General features: G+C 53.8%; 3 protein-coding genes across 3 annotated transcripts in view; 2 read left to right on the forward strand and 1 right to left on the reverse strand.

The window, feature by feature from the left end:
- Positions 1–630: 630 nt before the first annotated feature.
- On the forward strand, positions 631–11342 carry PABPC1L (poly(A) binding protein cytoplasmic 1 like). The gene is made up of 15 exons (XM_063404927.1): positions 631–823; positions 1531–1724; positions 2203–2318; positions 3075–3214; positions 4022–4116; positions 4377–4514; positions 5004–5099; positions 5929–6195; positions 6649–6739; positions 7027–7248; positions 8173–8312; positions 8645–8738; positions 9543–9673; positions 10449–10538; positions 11109–11342. Exons 1-14 carry the CDS (start codon positions 631–633, stop codon positions 10530–10532), a joined length of 2001 nt encoding a protein of 666 aa, XP_063260997.1. The 3' UTR covers positions 10533–10538; positions 11109–11342.
- A 2689-nt stretch (positions 11343–14031) lies between these two features.
- TOMM34 (translocase of outer mitochondrial membrane 34) lies at positions 14032–18532 on the reverse strand. Its single transcript, XM_063404613.1, has 7 exons — positions 18268–18532; positions 18092–18191; positions 17805–17957; positions 17035–17195; positions 16623–16767; positions 15853–15979; positions 14032–15079 (listed from the first exon to the last, which is right to left on the reverse strand). The coding sequence occupies exons 1-7, from the start codon at positions 18530–18532 to the stop codon at positions 14981–14983; spliced, it is 1050 nt and encodes a 349-aa protein (XP_063260683.1). The 3' UTR covers positions 14032–14980.
- The window catches only part of STK4 (serine/threonine kinase 4), a 45972-nt gene continuing 44811 nt past the window's right edge, over positions 18439–19599 (forward strand). The window contains exon 1 of the mRNA XM_063404611.1: positions 18439–18562. Within this exon, the coding sequence (XP_063260681.1) occupies positions 18531–18562 (32 nt within the window). The 5' untranslated portion in view covers positions 18439–18530. The remainder of the gene's footprint in view (positions 18563–19599) is intronic.

Here is a 19599-nt window from a genome sequence, read left to right on the forward strand (position 1 = left end):
GTTGTCCTCACAGAACTTTATACTCAACTGAAACCAGGCAGAGACTGAGTATCAATTTGCCTGCCCTGGGAACAGTAGTCAACAAGCTGAGAAACTGGGAAAGGGTGGCTAAAACCCCGTGTCTGCCTTTTTAGGGTTGGAGTTGATTGCAGGGAGCGGTGTGGGCTGCAGTTCTGCTCCCTGGGCATCAGTACAAACCCCACTCCTCGGGTCTGTTCTGGCTGGAGGGAGCCATTAAGGAGTTAAAATGGAAGCCTCTGGTGGAGAAGGGCTGTTTACCTTCTGAGGAATTAAACTCCATTTTCTTTCTCTTGGGGTTTGAGTGTTTTAAGGAGCAAATGTCTGTGGTGTGTCCCTCTGCATCCTTCCAGGGTGTGCAAGGGCTGTGAGGTGCAGATCCCAGCTCAACTTTTGCACCAAAATTGTTATGTCCTGGAAAGTTTTGGGATTACAGCTTCCTTGGGTCATTCCTGTTCCTAGTGCTGCTGAGTGGGAAGGGCATTGCTTTGACTTGTGCTGCTGCAGTGGGGCCAGCCCCAGTGTGGGTCTGTGGTCACTGCAGGCCATCTGAAACCTGCACCCTGCAGCCTCGGGTCTGTCTCCTCCTGCAGCTGAGCTCTGTGGGTGACCATGAATGCCAGTGGCCCTGGCTATCCCTTAGCCTCTCTCTATGTGGGAGACCTGCACCCAGATGTGACCGAGGCCATGCTCTACGAGAAGTTCTCCCCTGCTGGGCCCATCATGTCCATCCGAGTGTGCCGGGACATGGCCACGCGCCGCTCGCTGGGTTATGCCTACATAAACTTCCAGCAGCCTGTGGATGGTACGTTCCCCACGGCACAGCTCTGAGGAGCTGCCTCACAGCGGGGCCCTGGGTGTGCAGGTGAGGTAAGGGAGGGCAGGGGAAGAGGAGGGAGCAGTTGTTGGAAATGACTGCATCGCTGCTGGGGCTTGGTTCTAACTAATCCCAGTCTGCTTTCTCTTGGTGACCCATCCTGCTTCCATCTCTTCTTAGGGTCTGGGAAAGGATGCAACTGCTGGGCTCTGATGAGGGGATGAAGGTGACTTGCAAAAGTTGCCTCCCTCCTTCTCCATCAGAGAAGGACACCAAAACCCCTTCTGCCCTTCCCCTGGGGTACCCAGCTGCCCACTGGCTCACAGTGTAAAGTGAGGCCTGGCAGGCATTGCCATGACACAGTACTGTAATTGGAAGGTGTTCCATGCTGTAGTGATGGGAAGGTGTTGATTTCGTTGCCCTAGAGACCAAAATCCTTGCTGGGTAAATTAGCTGGGCGTCTGCCAGACTGGAGCTTGTAGTGAAATGGTTGATTCTTGGGAGTCAGATATGCTTTGGAGATGGAAAAAATAACTAATCAAAGAGTGGTGTGGCTGGAGGGGTGGGGAGGAAGAGCTGCCTATCCCATTTAGGTTAACAAGCCCCTGTCCCTGATTCCTGCACCCATCTCAGCTGCTGCAGGATGTGAGGGAGATCTGTCTCTGTTACTCCTCTCTCCTCCCCTCCTTTGCCAGCTGAGCGAGCCCTGGACACCATGAACTTCGAGGTGATCAAAGGCCGACCCATCCGCATCATGTGGTCCCAACGGGACCCCGGGCTCAGGAAATCAGGGGTTGGAAACATCTTCATCAAGAACCTGGATGACTCCATTGATAACAAAGCCCTGTATGACACATTCTCTACCTTTGGAAACATCCTGTCATGCAAGGTAGGTGTGCCCTGCAGGAGAGGGCTTGCTGCAGAGCTGCCCTCACTCTTGGAAGCATGCTCCAGCCAGCTGGAATTCACTTTCTCATTTCACTTTGCACATCTCCTTTAAATTCCCAGCTGCTCTGAAGCCAAAAGGCCTTTCTGTGTTTCCCTTCAGAATGAGGGCTTTTCCTCAGTCCCTGCATGGAGATGTTGTGTCATCCTGTCCCAGCTCAGTATACCAGTGGCATGTGGGTCTTGGGGTGGTATAAGTTCCTGGATATCCCATAAAGCAACGTGGATCTGGTCCTGGGATTGCCCACCTCCCTGGCCTGCTGCCAGCACCCCAATGAGCTCAGCTGCAGTGGGAGCAGGATGTCAGGAAGAGAAAATGCCCCTGGGAAATGCCCAGGATGGGTTTTCCTGTGACATACTTGTGTACAAAGATGGATAAAAACCAGTGTCTCTTTCCTTTGCCCCTCGTGCTGTGTTTGTAGGTGGTTTGTGATGAAAATGGATCCCGTGGCTATGGCTTTGTCCACTTTGAGACACATGAGGCAGCAACTCGGGCCATTGAGACCATGAATGGGATGTTGCTCAATGACAGGAAGGTGTAAGTGCCAGAGAGAGGAGTCTGGGCTCTGCACTTCACTTTGCTCCTCCCTTTCCTTGGTCCACTGTTGGCAGTGAGAGCATGCCCCACTCAGGCATCCCCTTCCTGTTGCTCTGTGTTCTTCCCTTTTCCATCCCTGCTGGGCACAGCAGCTCTGCTGGGACAGTGAGTCACTTGTGGTGGGTGCTGGTGGAAGTGTGACAGTGGTTTGGAGCTGTTCCCAGGTGGTGGGGAAGGAGTCCAGCCCCAGGCTGGCTTTTATTGCTGAGGTGTGTAATGAGTGCCCACAAAGTGGGGATGGTCCTTGATCTTGGCTGTTGCCATCAGATAATCTGGGCAGGAAGAGGTTTTGTTGTTGTTCCTCTCTCTGCTTGCATTGCATCACCTCACTCTCTACAGCCCACAAAGTTGAGGGCTGCCCAGAGTTTTGGAGAACACTTTGGAGGAAGAGAGCTGGCACTTGGTGATATCCTTTAGGGTCTTCTGTGGTGGTGGCATCCTTTGAAGTCTTTTGGTGTCTCCTGGGGTGACACATCCCTACTTTTGGCAGTGCCAAGGGGGAATTTGTGTATATGTACACCAGAGTGGGGTATGCTGAAGCTGCTGTATGTGAAACTCTGGTGAGTCTGTGAGTGAGCAAAGCATGGCCTGAGGTGATGGGATCTCTCTTGGCTTGTACTGAGACAGGTGTGCCTGAGTCCATCTTCCCTCTGCAGGGGACATGCAGGGTTTGAGGCCATTCCTTCCTTCCCACAGGTTTGTTGGACACTTCAAATCCCGCAAAGAGCGTGAGGCAGAGGTTGGGGCTCGGGCAATAGAATTCACCAATGTCTACATCAAAAACTTTGGGGATGACATGGATGATGACAGACTGAGGGAAATATTCTCCAAGTTTGGTGAGTGCAGTTGTTGTAATATCCTTATGTCTGATAAACTGGAGTTGGAGCAACTGAAAAGGAAACTGGGGGGGTGCTTGGCTGAAATCCCCTTTTCTTGGTGAGATGTGACTTGTTTGAACATCCCCCCACATAAAAGGCCTGCAGTCACTTCATTTGTCAGGATGTTACATGTGCTTTCCTGCTGTGACAGAGGACTTGTACTTGTTGCTGTCTTGAAAAAAGTATGTTTTTTCTCTTTTGAATGGTTGTTCTTTGTTTAAGTTGTCTTGTTACCAGCATGCTGTCTGGTTACAGGAACTCTGGGAATAAGAATTCTTGAGTCTGAATTTACACAAAACAGGCTTTTTACAGGAAGATGCCTCTTGTGATGGGTTTAATGTTGTGACAACCCATGGGCAATACTGTCCATGCTTGTTCAGTGTCATCCCAGGGAATTTGTGGTTATCCTTCCTATGAACCCAATCTATGTGTTCATGTGTAAAGGAGGTGTGATTTTCTAGCCAAAGGAACTCCTTGCACTGGGTGGAGAGGCTGAAGAGCCCCAGGCAATGAGAACAGCAGCCCAGGTTGGAGGGATCACCCTCACCAACCCTCACAGCCTCCTGTCCCTGCCTCGTGGGGAGGAGGAGGAGGAGTTCCCTGTGCAACCATTGTCTGTCCTCCTGCTGGGCTCTCCCATGCTGCCATGGCTGTCCAGCCGCCTCCCTGGGCTGGTCTCTCAGGGTGGCTCCCCAGCACAGTACTGCACACTGGCAGCACCCCCTCGGTGGCACCCCTGGCCTGGACTTTCCTCCCCTACTGCAGGAAAGACATTGAGTGTCAAGGTCATGATGGACAACAGCGGCCGCTCCAAGGGCTTTGGATTTGTCAACTTTGAGAAGCACGAAGAAGCCCAGAAGGCAAGAGGCTCCTCCCTGCCCAGCTCTCCCCTGAAACTGTCACCTGGTGATGTTCCCACCTCTCCTCGGGGGGAATCTCACCAGCTTTGTGCCTGTCTGGGAGCTGGCACTGGGTACCAGGCATTGGGTACCTGGATGGGCAGGACCTGGCAAGGGGAGCAGGTCTCTGCTTGTGGTGGGAGTGCCCTGGGGTGGTGGGTGAAGAGCAGGGCAGTGGCCTGGGCTCCCTGCCGGGCTGAGAGCCCTTCCCTCGCTGGCAGGCGGTGGCTGACATGAACGGGAAGGAGCTCAACGGGCGGGTGCTGTACGTGGGCCGTGCCCAGAAGCGGCTGGAGCGCCAGAGCGAGCTCAAGAGGAAATTCGAGCAGATGAAGCAGGAGCGGGTGAACAGGTACCAGGTAAGGGGAGAGCAGGGGGCTCCTTCCTGCAGGTCTGCACCAGGGACATTCTCAGCTTGGGGACAGCACAGAGCTCTCCAGAGCAGATCAGCACATGGGGTATCTCCTGCAATTAGGGGTCCAGTCACTGCCTGGGAATGTCCTGGGAAGCAATATCAGGAAAGAGGAGAGAGATTTATACCCAGGGTGATGTTGGGAAGTGAACAAATGGGTCTGCTAATTTCCAGAAATATTAGTCTGGAAATGAGACAGCTTTATGAGGTTCAGCAGGTTCACAGTGATGGTGTGGTGCCCTCTTAACTTGGGGTGTTTGTACTTTGAGTGGAGTTTATGCACAGTCCTGGCCCCCCTCCATGTCACTGCTCCTGCAGGGATGTCTCTGTGGGATGTCCCACCCTCCAGCTGAGCTGCTGGTGAAATGTGCATCCAGTGTGACAAACTGCTGTAAACTATGGGATCCCAAGCTGCTTTTTTTGTACCTGTGTGCAGGGAGTCAACCTGTATGTGAAGAACTTGGATGATGGGATAGACGACGAGAGGCTGAGGAAAGAGTTCTCTCCTTATGGCACCATCACCAGTGCCAAGGTGAGGGACTGGGGCTGCCACTGGAGCTCCTGGGGTCAGTGAACCAGTGCACTCAGCCCTTGGACATGGCTAGGGATTGTCATCCTGTTGAATTATACTTCCCTGCTGATGGCTTGTATCTCAAGCCAGGTGTAAGGGATGTGCTGCTTCACCTCACAGTGTCCCTGAGGAGCAAATATTTTGTAGCTTTGTTGAGTTACCCCAGCCCTGGTGAGGTGCCAGGTATGGGACCTTAAAGCTGCAACATTCTGAATATTTCCCAGCTGCTCTGTGGCACTGATACAAATGAAAATGACCCACAGGCCATCTCTCTGTGAGGTGACAGGCTGGTGTTTGGCTTTGGGGCACCATGGAAGTGTCACTCTTATCACTGGGACTGGTGTCAGGAGTCTCTGGAAGGCAACATGTAAGGGGTGGTCTGCTTTAAGGTCAGCTACCTGTAACCTGCCAGGGACACATGCTACCTGGCCCTTATCAGGGGCACAGTGTCCCACTGATCCCCATCCCTTGCTGGCTCCTGCAGTGTTTAGCTCCAGAGCATTTCTGGCCCATGGGCCCTGTGAGGCTGAGGCACAGATTCCCCTGAGATGATCTCAGGCTGGTCCAGGCTCTGCCATTTTCATTTCCCAAACCTGCTGCATGAGCAAATCCTGCCCTTCCCCAGAGAAACCTGTCTGTGAGAGAGGTGCAGTCCCACCCATCCCACCCTGTGTGTGGGGCTGAAATGGGGTACCTGTGTCTGGATCCCTCACACACAGCCCCTGCGCCGCGTTTTGTGCATGCTGCAGTGATCTGTGGACTTAGCTGTCTTCTTCTAATACTGTTTTAGGTGATGACAGAGGGTGGCCGCAGCAAAGGCTTTGGGTTTGTATGTTTTTCCTCCCCAGAGGAGGCTACCAAGGCCGTGACAGAAATGAACGGGCGCATTGTCAGCACCAAGCCTCTCTACGTCGCGCTCGCTCAGAGGAAGGAGGAGCGGAAAGCAATCCTCACCAACCAGTACATGCAGAGATTGGCCACCATGAGGGCCCTGCCCGGCCCTCTCCTGGGCTCTTTCCAGACCCCCCCAGGGTACTTCCTACCCCCTATGCCCCAGGTGAGTCCTGCTCCCCAGTGGCAGCCTTGCACTGGGACCCCAGTCCGCCCAGGAGCAGGGTGGCAGTCGGGCTGGGAAGCAGAGCCTGGGTTGGGACAGATCTGAGCACACCCTGTGGAACCGGTGGGATGTGCCTGGGCTTCCATGTGGGCAGCAGGGGAGGATGCAGGTGCTCCAGGAAATGGGCTGGGGATTTCATGCTGCTCCGCAGAGGAGGGAAGCAAGGAGGAGTTTGCTGGGAGGGTGTGAGCATGGAGAGCAAAGGAGAAGGGTTACAGCGAAATTAAATGGAGCTGCTGGAGGACATGCTGACAGCAGGGCTGGAGCTTGGCACCCTGCAGAGCATGGTTTTGGCTTGTCTGTCTGTGTGCAGCAGCCACCAAGAGGCTCCGGGTTAGTTCTGGCTCAGCTCTGCTCCCCAGTCAGGGTGGATAATGCATTCTTCTTCCCCAGCCACAAACCAGAGCTGCCTTCTACGGCCCCAGCCCCGTTGTCCCAGTCCGCCCTGCCACTCGCTGGAGTGCGCAGCCCTCCCGCCCTCCCTGTGAGTCTGCCTGCCTCTCCCCGGGGGCTCTTGGCATGAGCTGGCCTCTGTCACGGACTGAGGGTCTTTAAAAGCAGCACCAAGTGTGTGACCACGGGGGTTTATCTTGGAAAAGTGTGCAGGGGTTTGGTGCAGGGTCATGGTGATGGGCACCAGGAGGTGAGGGATTGGCAGTGACACCAGAGGTGAGGTGCTCCTGAACTGTCCTCAGCCACAGTCACTCCCCCACGTCTCCTTCCGTCCCTTTTCTACCAAGCAGCTTCATTGTTTGTGTTCTCTGTCTACAGCAGTGTATCCTGAGGCCACCCCCATCCTGAGGGCTGCCGTGCCCCCCCGGCGCCTGCTGTCCAACATCAGCACCACCAGGCAGGCCTCCACACAGGTGCCCCGCGTGCCCCCCCAGGCCCAGAGAGTGGGGGAGTGGGGGAAGGAGCCCCACGACATCCAGCTGGGACATCGCCGAGGTGGCAAGGGCGCCTACTGTGAGCTCAGGCCTCCGCTGAGGATGGGTGGGTTTGTGGATTGCTCGTGGAGGAGTCTGATGGTGGGGGGGATGGAGCTGGAGTGGTGTCTGTAGGAACTCAATATGTAACTTTTGGGGAAGGTTGGGGTCTGTCCAGGTAATGGGACAGGTCTCTGAAGTGAAGATTGGTCTTGTTGGTGGCTATGCCTTCAATATGATCCCTAAAGCAGATGGGGATGCAGCCACAGCACCTGGGCTTAGTGCTTGGACAAAGGCAGAGGGTGGGAAAGGATCTCTGGGGCTCAGGAAGGGGATCTTACAGGCTCTGGCTGAGCTGCTGCCAGCACCAAGCCTCATGTTAGAGGGCTTTGGAGCTGAGAACCAGACCTTGCTGGCATCCCCAGTGCCTGGCTGTGCTGAGGCTGGCCTTGGGTCTTGGGGTGTCCCCTCCACACACAACCACCTGGTAGTGACTGCCTACAGCCTTCCCATCTTCATGGCATTTTGCCCAAAGTTGTCTTTGGCATTGAGTGTCTGATTGCTGAAGTGAGCAGTGAGACCAGTAGGGCTGTCTGTGGTTTGTCCCCTCTCCTTTTGTCATTGTCCTCTCATTTCTCTGCCTTCACCTCCCTTCAGGAGGAGCTGGGAGAGAAGGGTCTTGCTGCCCACCCTCCTCAGTGCTGTTCCCATTCTCTGGCTGCTGATGCAGATGGGTTTGTGGAGCAGAGATGCCGAGGTGTGGGTGCCTTTGCCAGCTCTCCTGCCCTCTGCACAGCATCAGACCACCCCACCCCAAGGGTGGCAGTGCCCTGCCTGTCCTGGGGAAGCTGCCTTGGACCTGGGGGCAGCTTTGAGCCCATGCAGGACTTTTCAGGCCCTCCAGACAAGCACACTGTCCTTGTGGCTTCATCCTCCTTGGCACAGGCATGCATTTAAGGACTCCTCACAAACGTTCTTGTCCCCATTGCAGCCAACATTGGGACGCAGACGGTCAGCACCCGGGTGCCCTCCTCGTCTGCCCTGCCACGGGGTGCCCAGCAGTACAAGTACTCCTCATCTGCCAGGAACATGCAGCCCATGGGGCACATGCCACCCATGGTGGCCCCACAGGTACGTGCTCTGCAGCCACCACAATGTGACATTCCTGGTCCTGCTCTGGGATAATGAGGCTGCTGACCCCAGGGATGCCCGTGACTCTGTGAGGGGAGCTGTGGGGACCTTTCCCAGGGGCTTTTGGGGGCTGTGGCTCCAGTAGCCACACAGCTCTAGTGCTTGACTCCAGCTCTTCTGGAAGCTGGTATTTGAATACAAACAGACAGTGCTTAGTGTCTTGGAAGGCTGAAACGCCCCATTGTGGTTGTTATTGAGCACCTTTCCTGCAAGCCAGGTAACTCACATCCCTTCCAGTCTTTGGTTGTTGTTCTTCCCTGTTTTTCCTCCAGGTGGGAGAACCTGCTGTGCGTATCCAGGGGCAGGAGCCACTGACAGCATCCTTGCTTGCAGCAGCCCCTCCACAGGAGCAGAAGCAAATGATTGGTGGGTGCCAGGCTGCTCTGCTGGAGCAGGTCCAGCTGCAGGGCCCTGGGGGCATGTGGGCTTGCATGCACCAGGGCAGACTTAACTGCTGGGAGAAGCTGTAAGGCTTTGTGGGATTGCTCTGATATTATGCTGCTTTAAAACAATAATAAATTCAGTCTGTGCTGAAACTGGATGGGAGCAATAAAACCACTCCCTGTCTGTGTGAGCTGCCTGGCAGTGAGACAGTGTCTGGGGAAGCTTTGCAGAGGGGCAGAGCTTCACCCACCCTGCCTGTGCTGCCAGGCCATGCCAGGGCATTTGCAATTCGCCTGAGCTCTGAACCATCCTGTATTGCTGCTCCTGGGCACTGATGAACACCTTGGTGGCCATGGGGGTGAAGGTGAAGGTCACCTGTGCCACACAACCCTTGGGTTTCAGGTGTTCCGTGGAGCAGCAGGCAGTGCCCTGGTATGGGACAGCATTGCTTGGCCTGGCCAAAGCACAGCAGGTCACAGACCAGCTTTTTCCTCCCCAGGAGCAAACTGCTCCTGCAGAAACTGGCACTTCCAGCTCTTCACAGGTGGGCAGGTGTGCACAGCTCCACTGCCCTGTGCCCACTGTAGATGCCCGCTGCTGACTGCACCCAGCAGCTTCCTGTTGCTGTGGCATGCTGAGGTAGCTTTGCTTGTGTGCAGTGGTTTTTCCACCACCATCACCACCCCTGCATCCCATTTCAGCTGACAGGGCAGGAGGGCTTGCAGTGGGATTGAAAATGCAGGAGAGTTTGCATAGTGCTCATGTCCTCGCTGGTGTTTGGCGCAGGTGAACGCCTGTATCCCCTGATCCACGTGATGCATCCCTCCCTGGCTGGCAAGATCACTGGGATGCTGCTGGAGATCGACAACTCCGAGCTGCTGCTGCTCCTGGAGTCCCCTGACTCCCTGCGCTCCAAGGTAAAACAAATCCCTTTCCCAAGGGCTGATCACCTGCTGCTGCTAGGAAAGGTGAGCACAGCCCAGGACACTGATCACTGCAGGGACAGCAAGTAGCTGCTGCTTTTATTTTCAAGTGAAAAAGGAGCCCCAGGTTGATGTCACCACACCCAGAGCCTGAATGCCTGCCTGCCTTCAGCAAAAGGAGGAGCTGGAAGCAGCTCCCTGAGAGCCCAGGCCAGGCTTGAGGGTGGTTTGGAGGTGGCTGGGAAGCCACAGGGGAAAAGCAGGGTGGCATCTCTGCATGGAAGCAGCCAGGAGGATGCTTTTTCCTCAGATTAGAAACCAGACAAACTGCTGCCTCTCTGCAGTGTTTCTTCAGTTTCCTTCTTAATTCTGGTGAATATTTAGCTTTTGTTCCCATCAAAGTAGTTGGAGTGAATTGACTGCATCTTTTTGTTGCTCCTTGGAGACAGGAGCCACTTCTGCCTTTCCACTGCTGCTTTTTGAGGAGCCTGGGCTCCGCTGGGTGGTGTCAGGTAGCTTCACCTGTGAAATCTGACTTGATAATAAAGGAGAGATGCCCCAGAATTTCCCTTGGTAAGAGACAGAAATGGTCTTTGGGCTGATCAGTCTCCTGCAGAAGCAGCAGGCTTGGATTTTGTAGCTATTCAAGTCCTTGACCTTTTGAAAGCGGGTCTGTGAGGAGGCCACAGTGGGACCTGAAATGCTGAGTTCCTGGTGCAGTGCAGTTTTACTCTGGAGCACCTCACCCTCTCCCCATGCTGTGCTGCAGATCGAGGAGGCGGTCACGGTTCTCCAGGCACACCACAGCGCCGAGCCAACCCTCAAGGGCAGCGCCGGGCCCTTCCTGCCGTGACTCCAGGTGGGTGCTGGCAGCCTGCTGTGCTCAAAGGTTTCTGACTCTGAAACTGGGCATTGGGTTTCTCATCCAGGCCAAGCAAGGTTTAATGAGCAATGTTGGTGTCCTTGACTGTAATATTCCATTTCTTAAACTGCATCCTCTGTTTTCTGGACTTAGTTTTACTGCAGAGAGCTGTGTGGGTTCTTTTTATGTTGATGGGGGCAATGACTCTGCTACCAGAAAGGAATATAGGAAAGGTCCTTGCTTTCCTGTAAGTCTGGTGCAGACCAGCACAGTCTTTCCTGGGAAGTCCCAGTGGGGTTTTTTGCAGAACCTTGACAGTAGATACCCTATAAAATATCCTTTGTGTGCTTGATCAGGAGAGCTGTCCCCGCTGCTGAGGCTGGGATAGACACACTAACAGAGCAATTCAGGCTGTGTGTACCCCTTTGAAGATATGTCAGATATTTTCTTGATTTATATATCAAAGTAACTGTGTTAATCCACGTTCAGGTGAATTTCATCCTTTCTGGGTGAAGCTTTTCCTTTAGCAGTTGAAAATTTTGTATGTGGGTTCTCTGTTTCTTGCAGGCTGTGGGACTGAGAGCAAGCCCTGAGAATGTTGATATTGAAAAACAGGAGCAGGAACCCCACCATGCTGTTGGAATCACAGCCATACAGTGACCCTGGCTTGTCTTCAAATGCCCCATCCTATTGTGTGTGTGTATTGTAACCCCTGTGGAATTGCTTCCTCCTGCACCTGTAAGAATCCTCACATTAAATCTCTTCTCACCACTGAAAGCACCTTGTGAAATGTAGTGTGGAATCCAGCCTGGGTCAGCTGCGCAGGAAATGATGAGTGCTGATGAATCATTATTTAGTGAATTTATTGAGTTCTGTAGTTTTATTTGTTTGTGTAGCTGACACTAATAAAGAACTGATACCTCCACCATACCTCCACCCCCACAAATGGGTTAGTCCCCTTGGCAGAAAGACAGCCAACACTTTGCTTCTTGCAGGAGGAGGGATGGACTCAGGCTGCAGAAATTAGTGATCCAAGTTTGTGGTGCTGGTGGGGTGTCAGTCTGGAGAGCTGACAGAAGGGACATACAGGATTACATTAACAAATTGCCAACCAACAGGCTCCTCTAATCCCTTCTGATTCCCTAGGAGGATAGATTTAAGCAAAACAGGGTGGATTGCTGCTGTTCTCCTCTTGTAATGAACCTTGTATACCTGCAGCAGTGGCCTTAGAGTCTCCTGCTGGTCACCATAGGGTCTGTCTATGTGTCTGTGGTGCACAAGATCAGCTTTTTGAGGTATTGTGGAGTGGCTGTAAATCAAAAGCTGTGTTTTCAATGTGCACCTCTGACCAGCAGTTCCAAGGAGTCACTGAAGGGCCTGCAAGCATTCATGACTGCGTCATGTCCCACGGGGACACACCCTGCTTGCAGGGGGAGCTGGGACCTGTTATTGCTGCGTGTTGCTGTCATCAACCTGGCCTTAATCCTCTGCTCTTCCTAGTTAGGGAAGGAATTTCAGTCCCTGGAGACTCCTTGGTACTTGAGGCTGGTGATGCACTGACCTCACTTGACTGCTTCCTCCAGCTGGCAGGAGCACACCTCCACCAGCACCACCCACCTTCTTTCCGTGCGGCTTGTGCTGCTTTTGCTGTCTCAATCTTCCTTCTGTGCTGTATCATACTCTCTCTTCAGCTCCCTGCTGAGTCACCCCTCCTACCTTTTGTTTTCATCCCAGCATTTTAATAGAGCCACTTACACATTTGCTTCTGCATGGTGTCTGCTCTGCTCCACTGGGATTTTTCACTGGGGCTTTTCATCATCCCTTTTTTTCACCTTCATTTCACCAGTTCTTCCCCTGACCTTCTTATTTATTTTCCTCTTAGTAGATGCCTTAGCCTGAACTGTTCACTGTTTAGATATCAGTGAGATGCTTATAAAGGACATTAATTCACTTAATATACAGGACCCTAGTTTGTTGTTTCTCTCAAAGTGTCACAGCTGGAAGCTTTCCTGCTTGGTCTCCAGAGAAAAAACATGTATTTGTATGAGTGTAATGCATGGAGCTGTACAGGTAAACTTCATTCTGCTGTTGTTTAGCTTGGCTGCAGCCTTTTTTCAGGTGTAACAGGGCAGTTCAGGTGTGCCTGTGACACCACCTCCAGTGCCAGAGGGCTGTGCTGGGTGAGTCCTCTTTAAAATCAGAGGGAATGCAAAGTGGGGCCCAGGAATGTGGGGATATCAGAATAGCCTCTGAAAGGATGTGAACAAGGACAAGGTTTTAAAATGACGATCAGAAAAGGTGAAGCTGGCACTTGGTTCCCTGACAATACTAGAAATTATTCAGAGTAGCTCCCTGGCTGCAGTCCCTGGTGAAGCCTGAGGCTCTGGGGAGTTGAGGCAGCAATGCCAATGAGTCTGGAACAGCTCTGTTTGTGCATGGGGCAGATGATGGTGGTGCCCTGTGGCCAGCACCACCTCTGCCCACCTGGGCAGTGTTCTGCACAGACAGCAGCACCTCAGCTTCACCACAAGTGACCCTGAGCTTGCAGCAGGGTCTTGTTGCTGGCCATGACCTTTGTCCACCTGGTGCTACTGCTGGGGAAATCTTTGGTATCAGGCACAAACAAAACTGCTGTTTTGAGGGGAAGATGGTGACTGCTGCTGCTGAGGGTGCTGTATTGAGCTGCTGTTGAGAAGTGCAGGTATCTGCCACTCAGGTAACAGCAGGGCTGCCAAAAGGATAGCTCTTAATCAAGTGAAGCCAGTCGTGCTCCTGGATTCTGTGACCTTTCTCTGCTATCTATGCACTGCTGTGTGCTTCCCCACCCTGAAATCCATCACACCTGCTAAGAGCCTGGGCACGGGCTGGCTGTGGGATCAATGGAGCTGCCACGCTTAGAAGCAGGAATGCAGTGAATGGAGCAATTTGTGCCCCTCAGGGAGGACTTGTTCCTAGCCCTGGCCCATTACAGCTGATGGAGCACAGCCCTGGGACCTACAAAAAGCTGTTTAATGTCAGGCTGAGGTGTAAGAAGTCTTTGTCTTCAATGGCATTAGAGTGATTGCTCTCTAGATTCAATTCAGTGGGGTACCTGTCTGAAACACTGCTGGGAGAGGCAAGGCAGGAAACAAGGATTTTTGAACCCTGACCCAGGGCTAGCTTCTGTTCCCTGGTCTGTATTCTGAGTTGGATCAGGTCTAGCATTGCCCAGCATCTTACTAGCTGAGGCAGAGTGCAAGGCTGAGCAATGGCTGGAAACCCTGATGAAGTGCTGTGCTCTCCTTGGCATGAGTTTCCCACTCCCAGTGTCCCAGGAGCTGCAGGGTTTCTGGTTCTCCAAACTCCAATTTTAATGGTAGCTATGAGCTGAGGTCACTGTCTGAAAGAGAAAGGCACTGTGCAGTGCTTCAGACAAACAGGGGTGACAGTATGAAGTGGTTAAACAAGTCTTTCCCTTTCCCTATTCCATCCATCACAAAAGACACAGTCCTAGAGTGAAAATAAACATGGTTTTAATGAGAACAGGTTTAAACAGTTCACAGAGTAACTCCAAGTATCTCTTTATCTACCATTTAAACTCAGTGCCATCAATACCAGATCAGGAGAAATTTAAACATGCATTGAAGAAGTAAGCCAGATGTCAGCTGGGGTGTTACTGCATATTTTCCTCCCTGTAACACCCCATAGCAACTGCTCCAAAAGGCACAGAGGAGCTAAAGTGGTTTTAAAAAAATAAAAACAAACCCACAAAAAAAATTGCAAAATTCCCAAGCACTCAGAATCTGAAAGAATAGTGCACAGTGTAACAAGGCAGGCTTAACTTGCTGCTGTTTTCTTAAATGTGCAGAATAATTAAAAGAAAGATGCTACTGTAAACATCTGCCCAGCCACACTAAGCAGCAGAACCCAGCTGAGGGCCAGCAGGCATCAAGGGGGAGAGGGAACAAGCTTGGCCCTGTGCAAGTAACTGTGCCCCTGTCACAAGAAGGGTATGTGGTGCTCTGGCAACTTGCAGCCACCTTCTTTCAGTAATAGCAGCACAAATGCAGCAAAACTGTCACCTGAAAAAGGCCTAAAGCCCCTCTGTTTGTAGCTCTTCAGATAGGAACAGCCAATTCCTGTGCATCTTAGCCAATATGTAAAAAGTCCCTGAGGCCAATAGTTAGAGGCAAGGTGACTTAAACCAGGAAAATGAAACAAAAATGCCTCTTGGGGAGGGGCATTAAAACTATGCATGATCACAGAGCCAGCTTAACAGAGTTTGATACAGATTATGTCTCAACAATCATTGTGCTGGTACAGAACCTCTTAGATCTCAGCAGCACTGGAAGATAGATTTCAACACCAGTCCTGCACTGACTGGTCCCTGTATCAACAGCAGAAGGGAGAAAGCTTTCCTCTGCAGTGGAGAAGAAAGCTTTCCTTGTTGCTTGGTTACCCTAGGCTCTGTTCAGCTCTTGCAGTAATCTCAGTGCAGCTGTGTTCTTTGGTTCAGTTTTCAACAAGCTCTTGATGTCGGCAATACTTGATTTGTAATCCTAGAAAGAGAGTATTTTTTAAGGGTTAGTACATTAAACAGGCAGTCTAAGGCAGAACTACTACCCAGCAACAGAGGTAAAGACAGCACAATTAACCCTGACTCCCTCTCTGTAACTGCTCAAGCACTGGCACTGATGCAGCTGTTCTAAAACATGCTCAAACTAGGGCTGAGAGGATAATTTCATCACTCAGCCAAGTTCTGAGTCCAACACCAATGCAGTATCTACCCCAGCACTGACTCCAGAATTTCTCACGAGACAAAAAGATAAAGCCCAACACAACACTGGTCTGTGTGGTGACCATGGTCTGTGGGAATGGCCTGAGGTTGTGTCAGGGGAGGTTTGGGTTGGGTATTAGGGAAAGATTCTTCACCCAGAGGGTGGGTGGGCAGTGGAACAGGCTCCCCAGGGATGTGGTCACAGCACCAAGCCTGACAGAGTCCAAGGAGTGTTTGGACCACACTCGGGCCCAGGATGTTGCTGCTGGGGGTGGTGCTGTGCAGGTGAGGAGTTGGATTCAAGGTTCCCTGTGGGCCCTTCCCAACTCAGCATATTCTGTGAAAAGCAGTTGCCTTCAGCATCTTTAGAAACAGGACCTGATGCTGACAAACTCAGGGATTCAAATGGCAAAGTGATGTCTGACTCTTAGTCCTTAAAGGTCTGGTGGTAGATGTCTAGCACAGAAACAAGCCCTAAAGGGTATCTCTGGCTCTGATCATGCACCAGCAGCCATTCAGTCCTAGCCTAAAGCCCTTCAGAAACTCCTGACTTACCTTCAGTTCTTTAAGTGCTTGAGCACGCCTGTAGAGTGCCTTGACATTCTTAGGGTCTAACTTGAGAGCTTCAGTGCAGTCCTGTGCTGCTTCCTTGTATTGCTTCAGGGCCAGGTAACAGAGAGCTCTGCAACACACACACACCTGGCTCAGAGACCCTGGGCTGAGAGCAGCAGCCCCTGCCACAACACACAGAGCAGCTGTCAGTGCAGCACAAGGCTGGACTCCAAAACCATCCTCCTGTGTTATGCCATCTCACTTCTTGAGCTCAAGTTTGTTTCATTTACAGGGAGGAAAAAAGGGAAATGGTTTTCCCAAGAAACAAAAAGGAAGATGTTTAGAGCAACTTGCTCTAAAGCTAAAGAAGCTGCCCTTGCACTTGGAGGATGCAGGTTCCTGCCTCTGCTAGTGCAGCATATGCTCTGCTTGCTGCAGTTGCCTTAGAAGTACTTTGAGTGTTTAAGAACAGCAGTCTGCAGTTTGTGGTTTGTAGCAGAGCAGAGACCACTCAACAAACCCTACTCCTGTCAGACAAAGCAGTCAAGGGAGAAATCCCTTGGCAGCCCAGAGGGGAGTGTCTCCAAGGGGTTCTGTAGTACCTGATCAAACAATGTTATACTACAGGGGAGGCTGCACTTGGGGTGAACCTGAGAGGGTGGTTTTGTTTTATTCATTAGTTTGGGAGCAAACATTAAACAGTCCTGCCAGGAAGTACCATGGTGGCTTTTCTACAGGGCCAAGAAGTAGCTGGGCAAAGAGCTGAATGGTACCTGTTGGTGTAAGTTGCACATTCCTTGTTGAGCTTTAAACTCTCAGTGTACTTTTCAACTGCTTTTTTATGGTTTCCTTTCTTTACAAATTCATTTCCTTCTTCCTTAAGCATTCTAGCTCTCTCCATGCCAGCAGCAGTCTGGTCTAGAAATGGTGTGAAAGGATACAGAACTCTATAAAACCAGCAAGAATATCGCACCCTCACAGAAAACAAATATCCCCATACCAGAGGCAAGACACAGAGACATCAAAGGAACCAGAATCAACCAAAAAGGCTGCAGCAGAACCAGACCTGCGTTCCTCCAGGCCTCAGCCCTGGCTGCAGACACACCAAGCAGGTGGGGCAGCTGTCTAGTTCACCACCCTTGGGAGCTCCAGGGCTCTCTGCCCAGCCCAAGGACACGTTCTCACCTAGTTCTCCCTGTGGTGCAGTTGCAGGAGGAGTGCTTGCCCCAGGGGCCTGGGCAGAAGGAATGCTCCACCTCATCTGGGCAGAAATAGGCACTGTGGGGATTGGAGGGAGCTTCTGACGCCAGTTCACACCATCCTTCTCCAGCAGGGCTTTGGTCATCCTGGAAGAGACAGCTCCCAGTCACCCTGGCTGTTGGCTGGATGGGCCATGCAGCTCCAGGGTCACTTTTAACCTGGCTTGTGTATTAAGAACAGCATCTCTCTGTCTCCTATCTTCTTTACGTTCATCTCAGCTAGGTTCATTCTACAGACATTTGTGAAAAGATTATCTTCACACCACCAGGGCTAAAAATGCAACAGGAATGGGCTGGGGCAGTGACTGCTCAGGTGAGCAAGAGACATGCAATTCACTCCTTGGTCTGGCAAGGCATGCAGTGAAGCAGAGGGCACCAGAAAGAGAACAGAACTACAGCATCCTGTAAACTCAGGGAGGCTTAAAGGACAGGGTACTGAACTTCAGTTCATTATTGCCTTTAAACGAGATACTGAGAAAAGCAAAAGCAATCCCACAAAAGTCATTCCCAGACCTCGACCATCACCCTGAAATGCAGGCACTAGCAGGCACAGGGAGCATGGCCAGGCCTTGCTTCACTGCTGTGCTTGGGACCCAGCTTGCTCCAGCCAGGGCAGCAGGGCTGAGCACGGTTCGAGCAGCAGCACCCAGCTCGTACCCCCGAGCCTTTGGGTGCTGCCTGCCGCGCGTTCCTCACCTGTTGACTCCATCGTGTGCCGCCTGCACGGAGCAGTCCACCTGCAGCGCCGTCTTGTAGTCCACATAGGCCAGCGCGTACCTCTCCAGCGCCTCGTACGCCGCTGCCCGCCGCAGCAGGGGCTTGATGCCGAACGGGACCAGCTCGAGGGCGCTGCGGAGGGCACGGAGCGCTGTGAGCCAGCGCGCCCCGCGGCCGCCGCTCCTCCGCCCGCCCCGCCCCGCCGGGGGACGCGGCTGAGCGCTGTCCCCGGCCCCGCCGGTGTCCCCGGCCCCGCCGCCGCTCACCTGGTGCAGTCGGCCACGCAGAAGCTGCAGGCGCCGTCCTTGAGGTAGCAGGCGGCGCGGTTGGCCAGCAGCACGCTGCGCTCCTCGGCGCTGGCATCCCCTGCGCGGGGCACACGCGGAGTTCAGCCGCGATCCACAGCGGTGCCCCCGCCCGCCCGCCCCGAGTCGTGCCCTACCTGCGGCTTCCAGCTGCTCCAGCGCCCGCGAGTAGAGCTCGGCGGCCGGGCCGTACTGCCCGCGGCGGAACTCGTCGTTGCCGGCCCGGCGCAGCGCACCGGGGGACGCGGCCATCGCGCCGCCGCCGCCGCGCCCGGGAAGCCGCGCCCCTGCCTGCGGCCCGGGGCGGGCGCTCCCCGCCGGCATCCGGCGGCGGGCGGAAGCGGCGGCGGAGCGGTGCCATGGAGCAGTGAGCGGGGACCCGGCTCGCCGACAGAGCGCCATGGAGACGGTGCAGCTGCGGAACCCGCGGCGGTAAGCGCGGGGTGCGCCCCTGCCGGCACCGCGGGGGCTCCGGCCCGTGGCGCCCGCCTTGTCGGGGGAGCGGGGCCGGGAGCGGGGCCGCGGGCGCGCCGAGCTCCGGCCCGCTCGGTTCTCCGGGGCGCTGCCGCTGCCCGGAGCCGCGGGGCCGTGGGCAGCGATCGGGTGGCAGCGGGCAGCGCCTGCAGGTCCGTGCTGGGACAGCACCGCACTCAGGTTGGGAAAACAGCTTAAACTGGGGCACGGGGGAGCAGGCACTGCCCGCGCTGCCGCGGGAGCTCGCACCGGGTACCGCGGCTGTACCGGAGGTGCTGCGGTGACAAAGCCCCGGTCGCTTGTTCCCCCGTCGCGTCTCTCCTTGGGGCAGTTTTGTGCGGGTCTGCGCCCCCGGTACCGTGTCCAGCGCGGTGCCCAGCCCGGGCACTGCCGCCTTCCCGGGCACAGCGGGCACACCGAGCCCGCACCCGCGGGGCTTTCGGGGCGAGCCCCGCTCGGAGCCCTGAGTCCCCTATCTCGGGCTGCCAGGGCTGCGGGGCAGAGCTGGAGGCCGGCGGCAGCTTGAATGAAGTGTCAGTGTCAGAATCCTATCAGGGGTTCGCAGCTGGCCCAGGGAACGCTTCGGCAGCGAACAAAGGAAGCTGCAGGCGCCGGTCCCCAGTGGCATTGGCCCGTTTGGTTAAACAGGGATGTATGTTCTCTTTAAAAAAAAAAAGTGCTTGGTTATATTCTCTAATTGCTTATCGCGGGGCAGGTGATTAAGATTAGATCTGAATAACAACAGAGGTGAGATTGGGTTTGTGTTGCTGTTGGATGTGTGTGGTATAAACACCCAGGAGAGCGGCAGTGTGTCAGCAGTGAGTGCACTCCATGGAACAGGACAAGGCACAATAATTGGGCTCCTGGTCTGCAGCAGAAATTGGGCTGTTTGCTGCAAGTGCAGTAGTTGTCTGGTTATTTTGTTTGGGTGTATGAAAAGCCTTTCCCCCCCCCCCCCCCCCCCCGCTTTGTGCCAGCAGAATTTAGACCTCAGC

This window comes from Prinia subflava, chromosome 8 (genome assembly GCF_021018805.1).
Source record: "Prinia subflava isolate CZ2003 ecotype Zambia chromosome 8, Cam_Psub_1.2, whole genome shotgun sequence".
Taxonomy (NCBI): domain Eukaryota; kingdom Metazoa; phylum Chordata; class Aves; order Passeriformes; family Cisticolidae; genus Prinia; species Prinia subflava.

What these genes read in the sequence shown, in the direction of transcription:
- PABPC1L (XM_063404927.1), top strand. Translation starts at nt 631, where the DNA reads ATGAATGCCAGTGGCCCTGGCTATCCCTTAGCCTCTCTCTATGTGGGA. An exon ending in CTTCCAGCAGCCTGTGGATG is followed by an intron (nt 824 to 1,530) that starts GTACGTTCCCCA and finishes CTCCTTTGCCAG; the next exon opens with CTGAGCGAGCCCTGGACACC. An exon ending in GGAGCAGAAGCAAATGATTG is followed by an intron (nt 8,739 to 9,542) that starts GTGGGTGCCAGG and finishes TGTTTGGCGCAG; the next exon opens with GTGAACGCCTGTATCCCCTG.
- TOMM34 (XM_063404613.1), bottom strand. Translation starts at nt 18,532, where the DNA reads ATGGCGCTCTGTCGGCGAGCCGGGTCCCCGCTCACTGCTCCATGGCAC. An exon ending in GCACACGATGGAGTCAACAG is followed by an intron (nt 17,196 to 17,804) that starts GTGAGGAACGCG and finishes TGTCTCTTCCAG; the next exon opens with GATGACCAAAGCCCTGCTGG. An exon ending in TGTGCAACTTACACCAACAG is followed by an intron (nt 15,980 to 16,622) that starts GTACCATTCAGC and finishes TGTGTGTTGCAG; the next exon opens with AGCTCTCTGTTACCTGGCCC.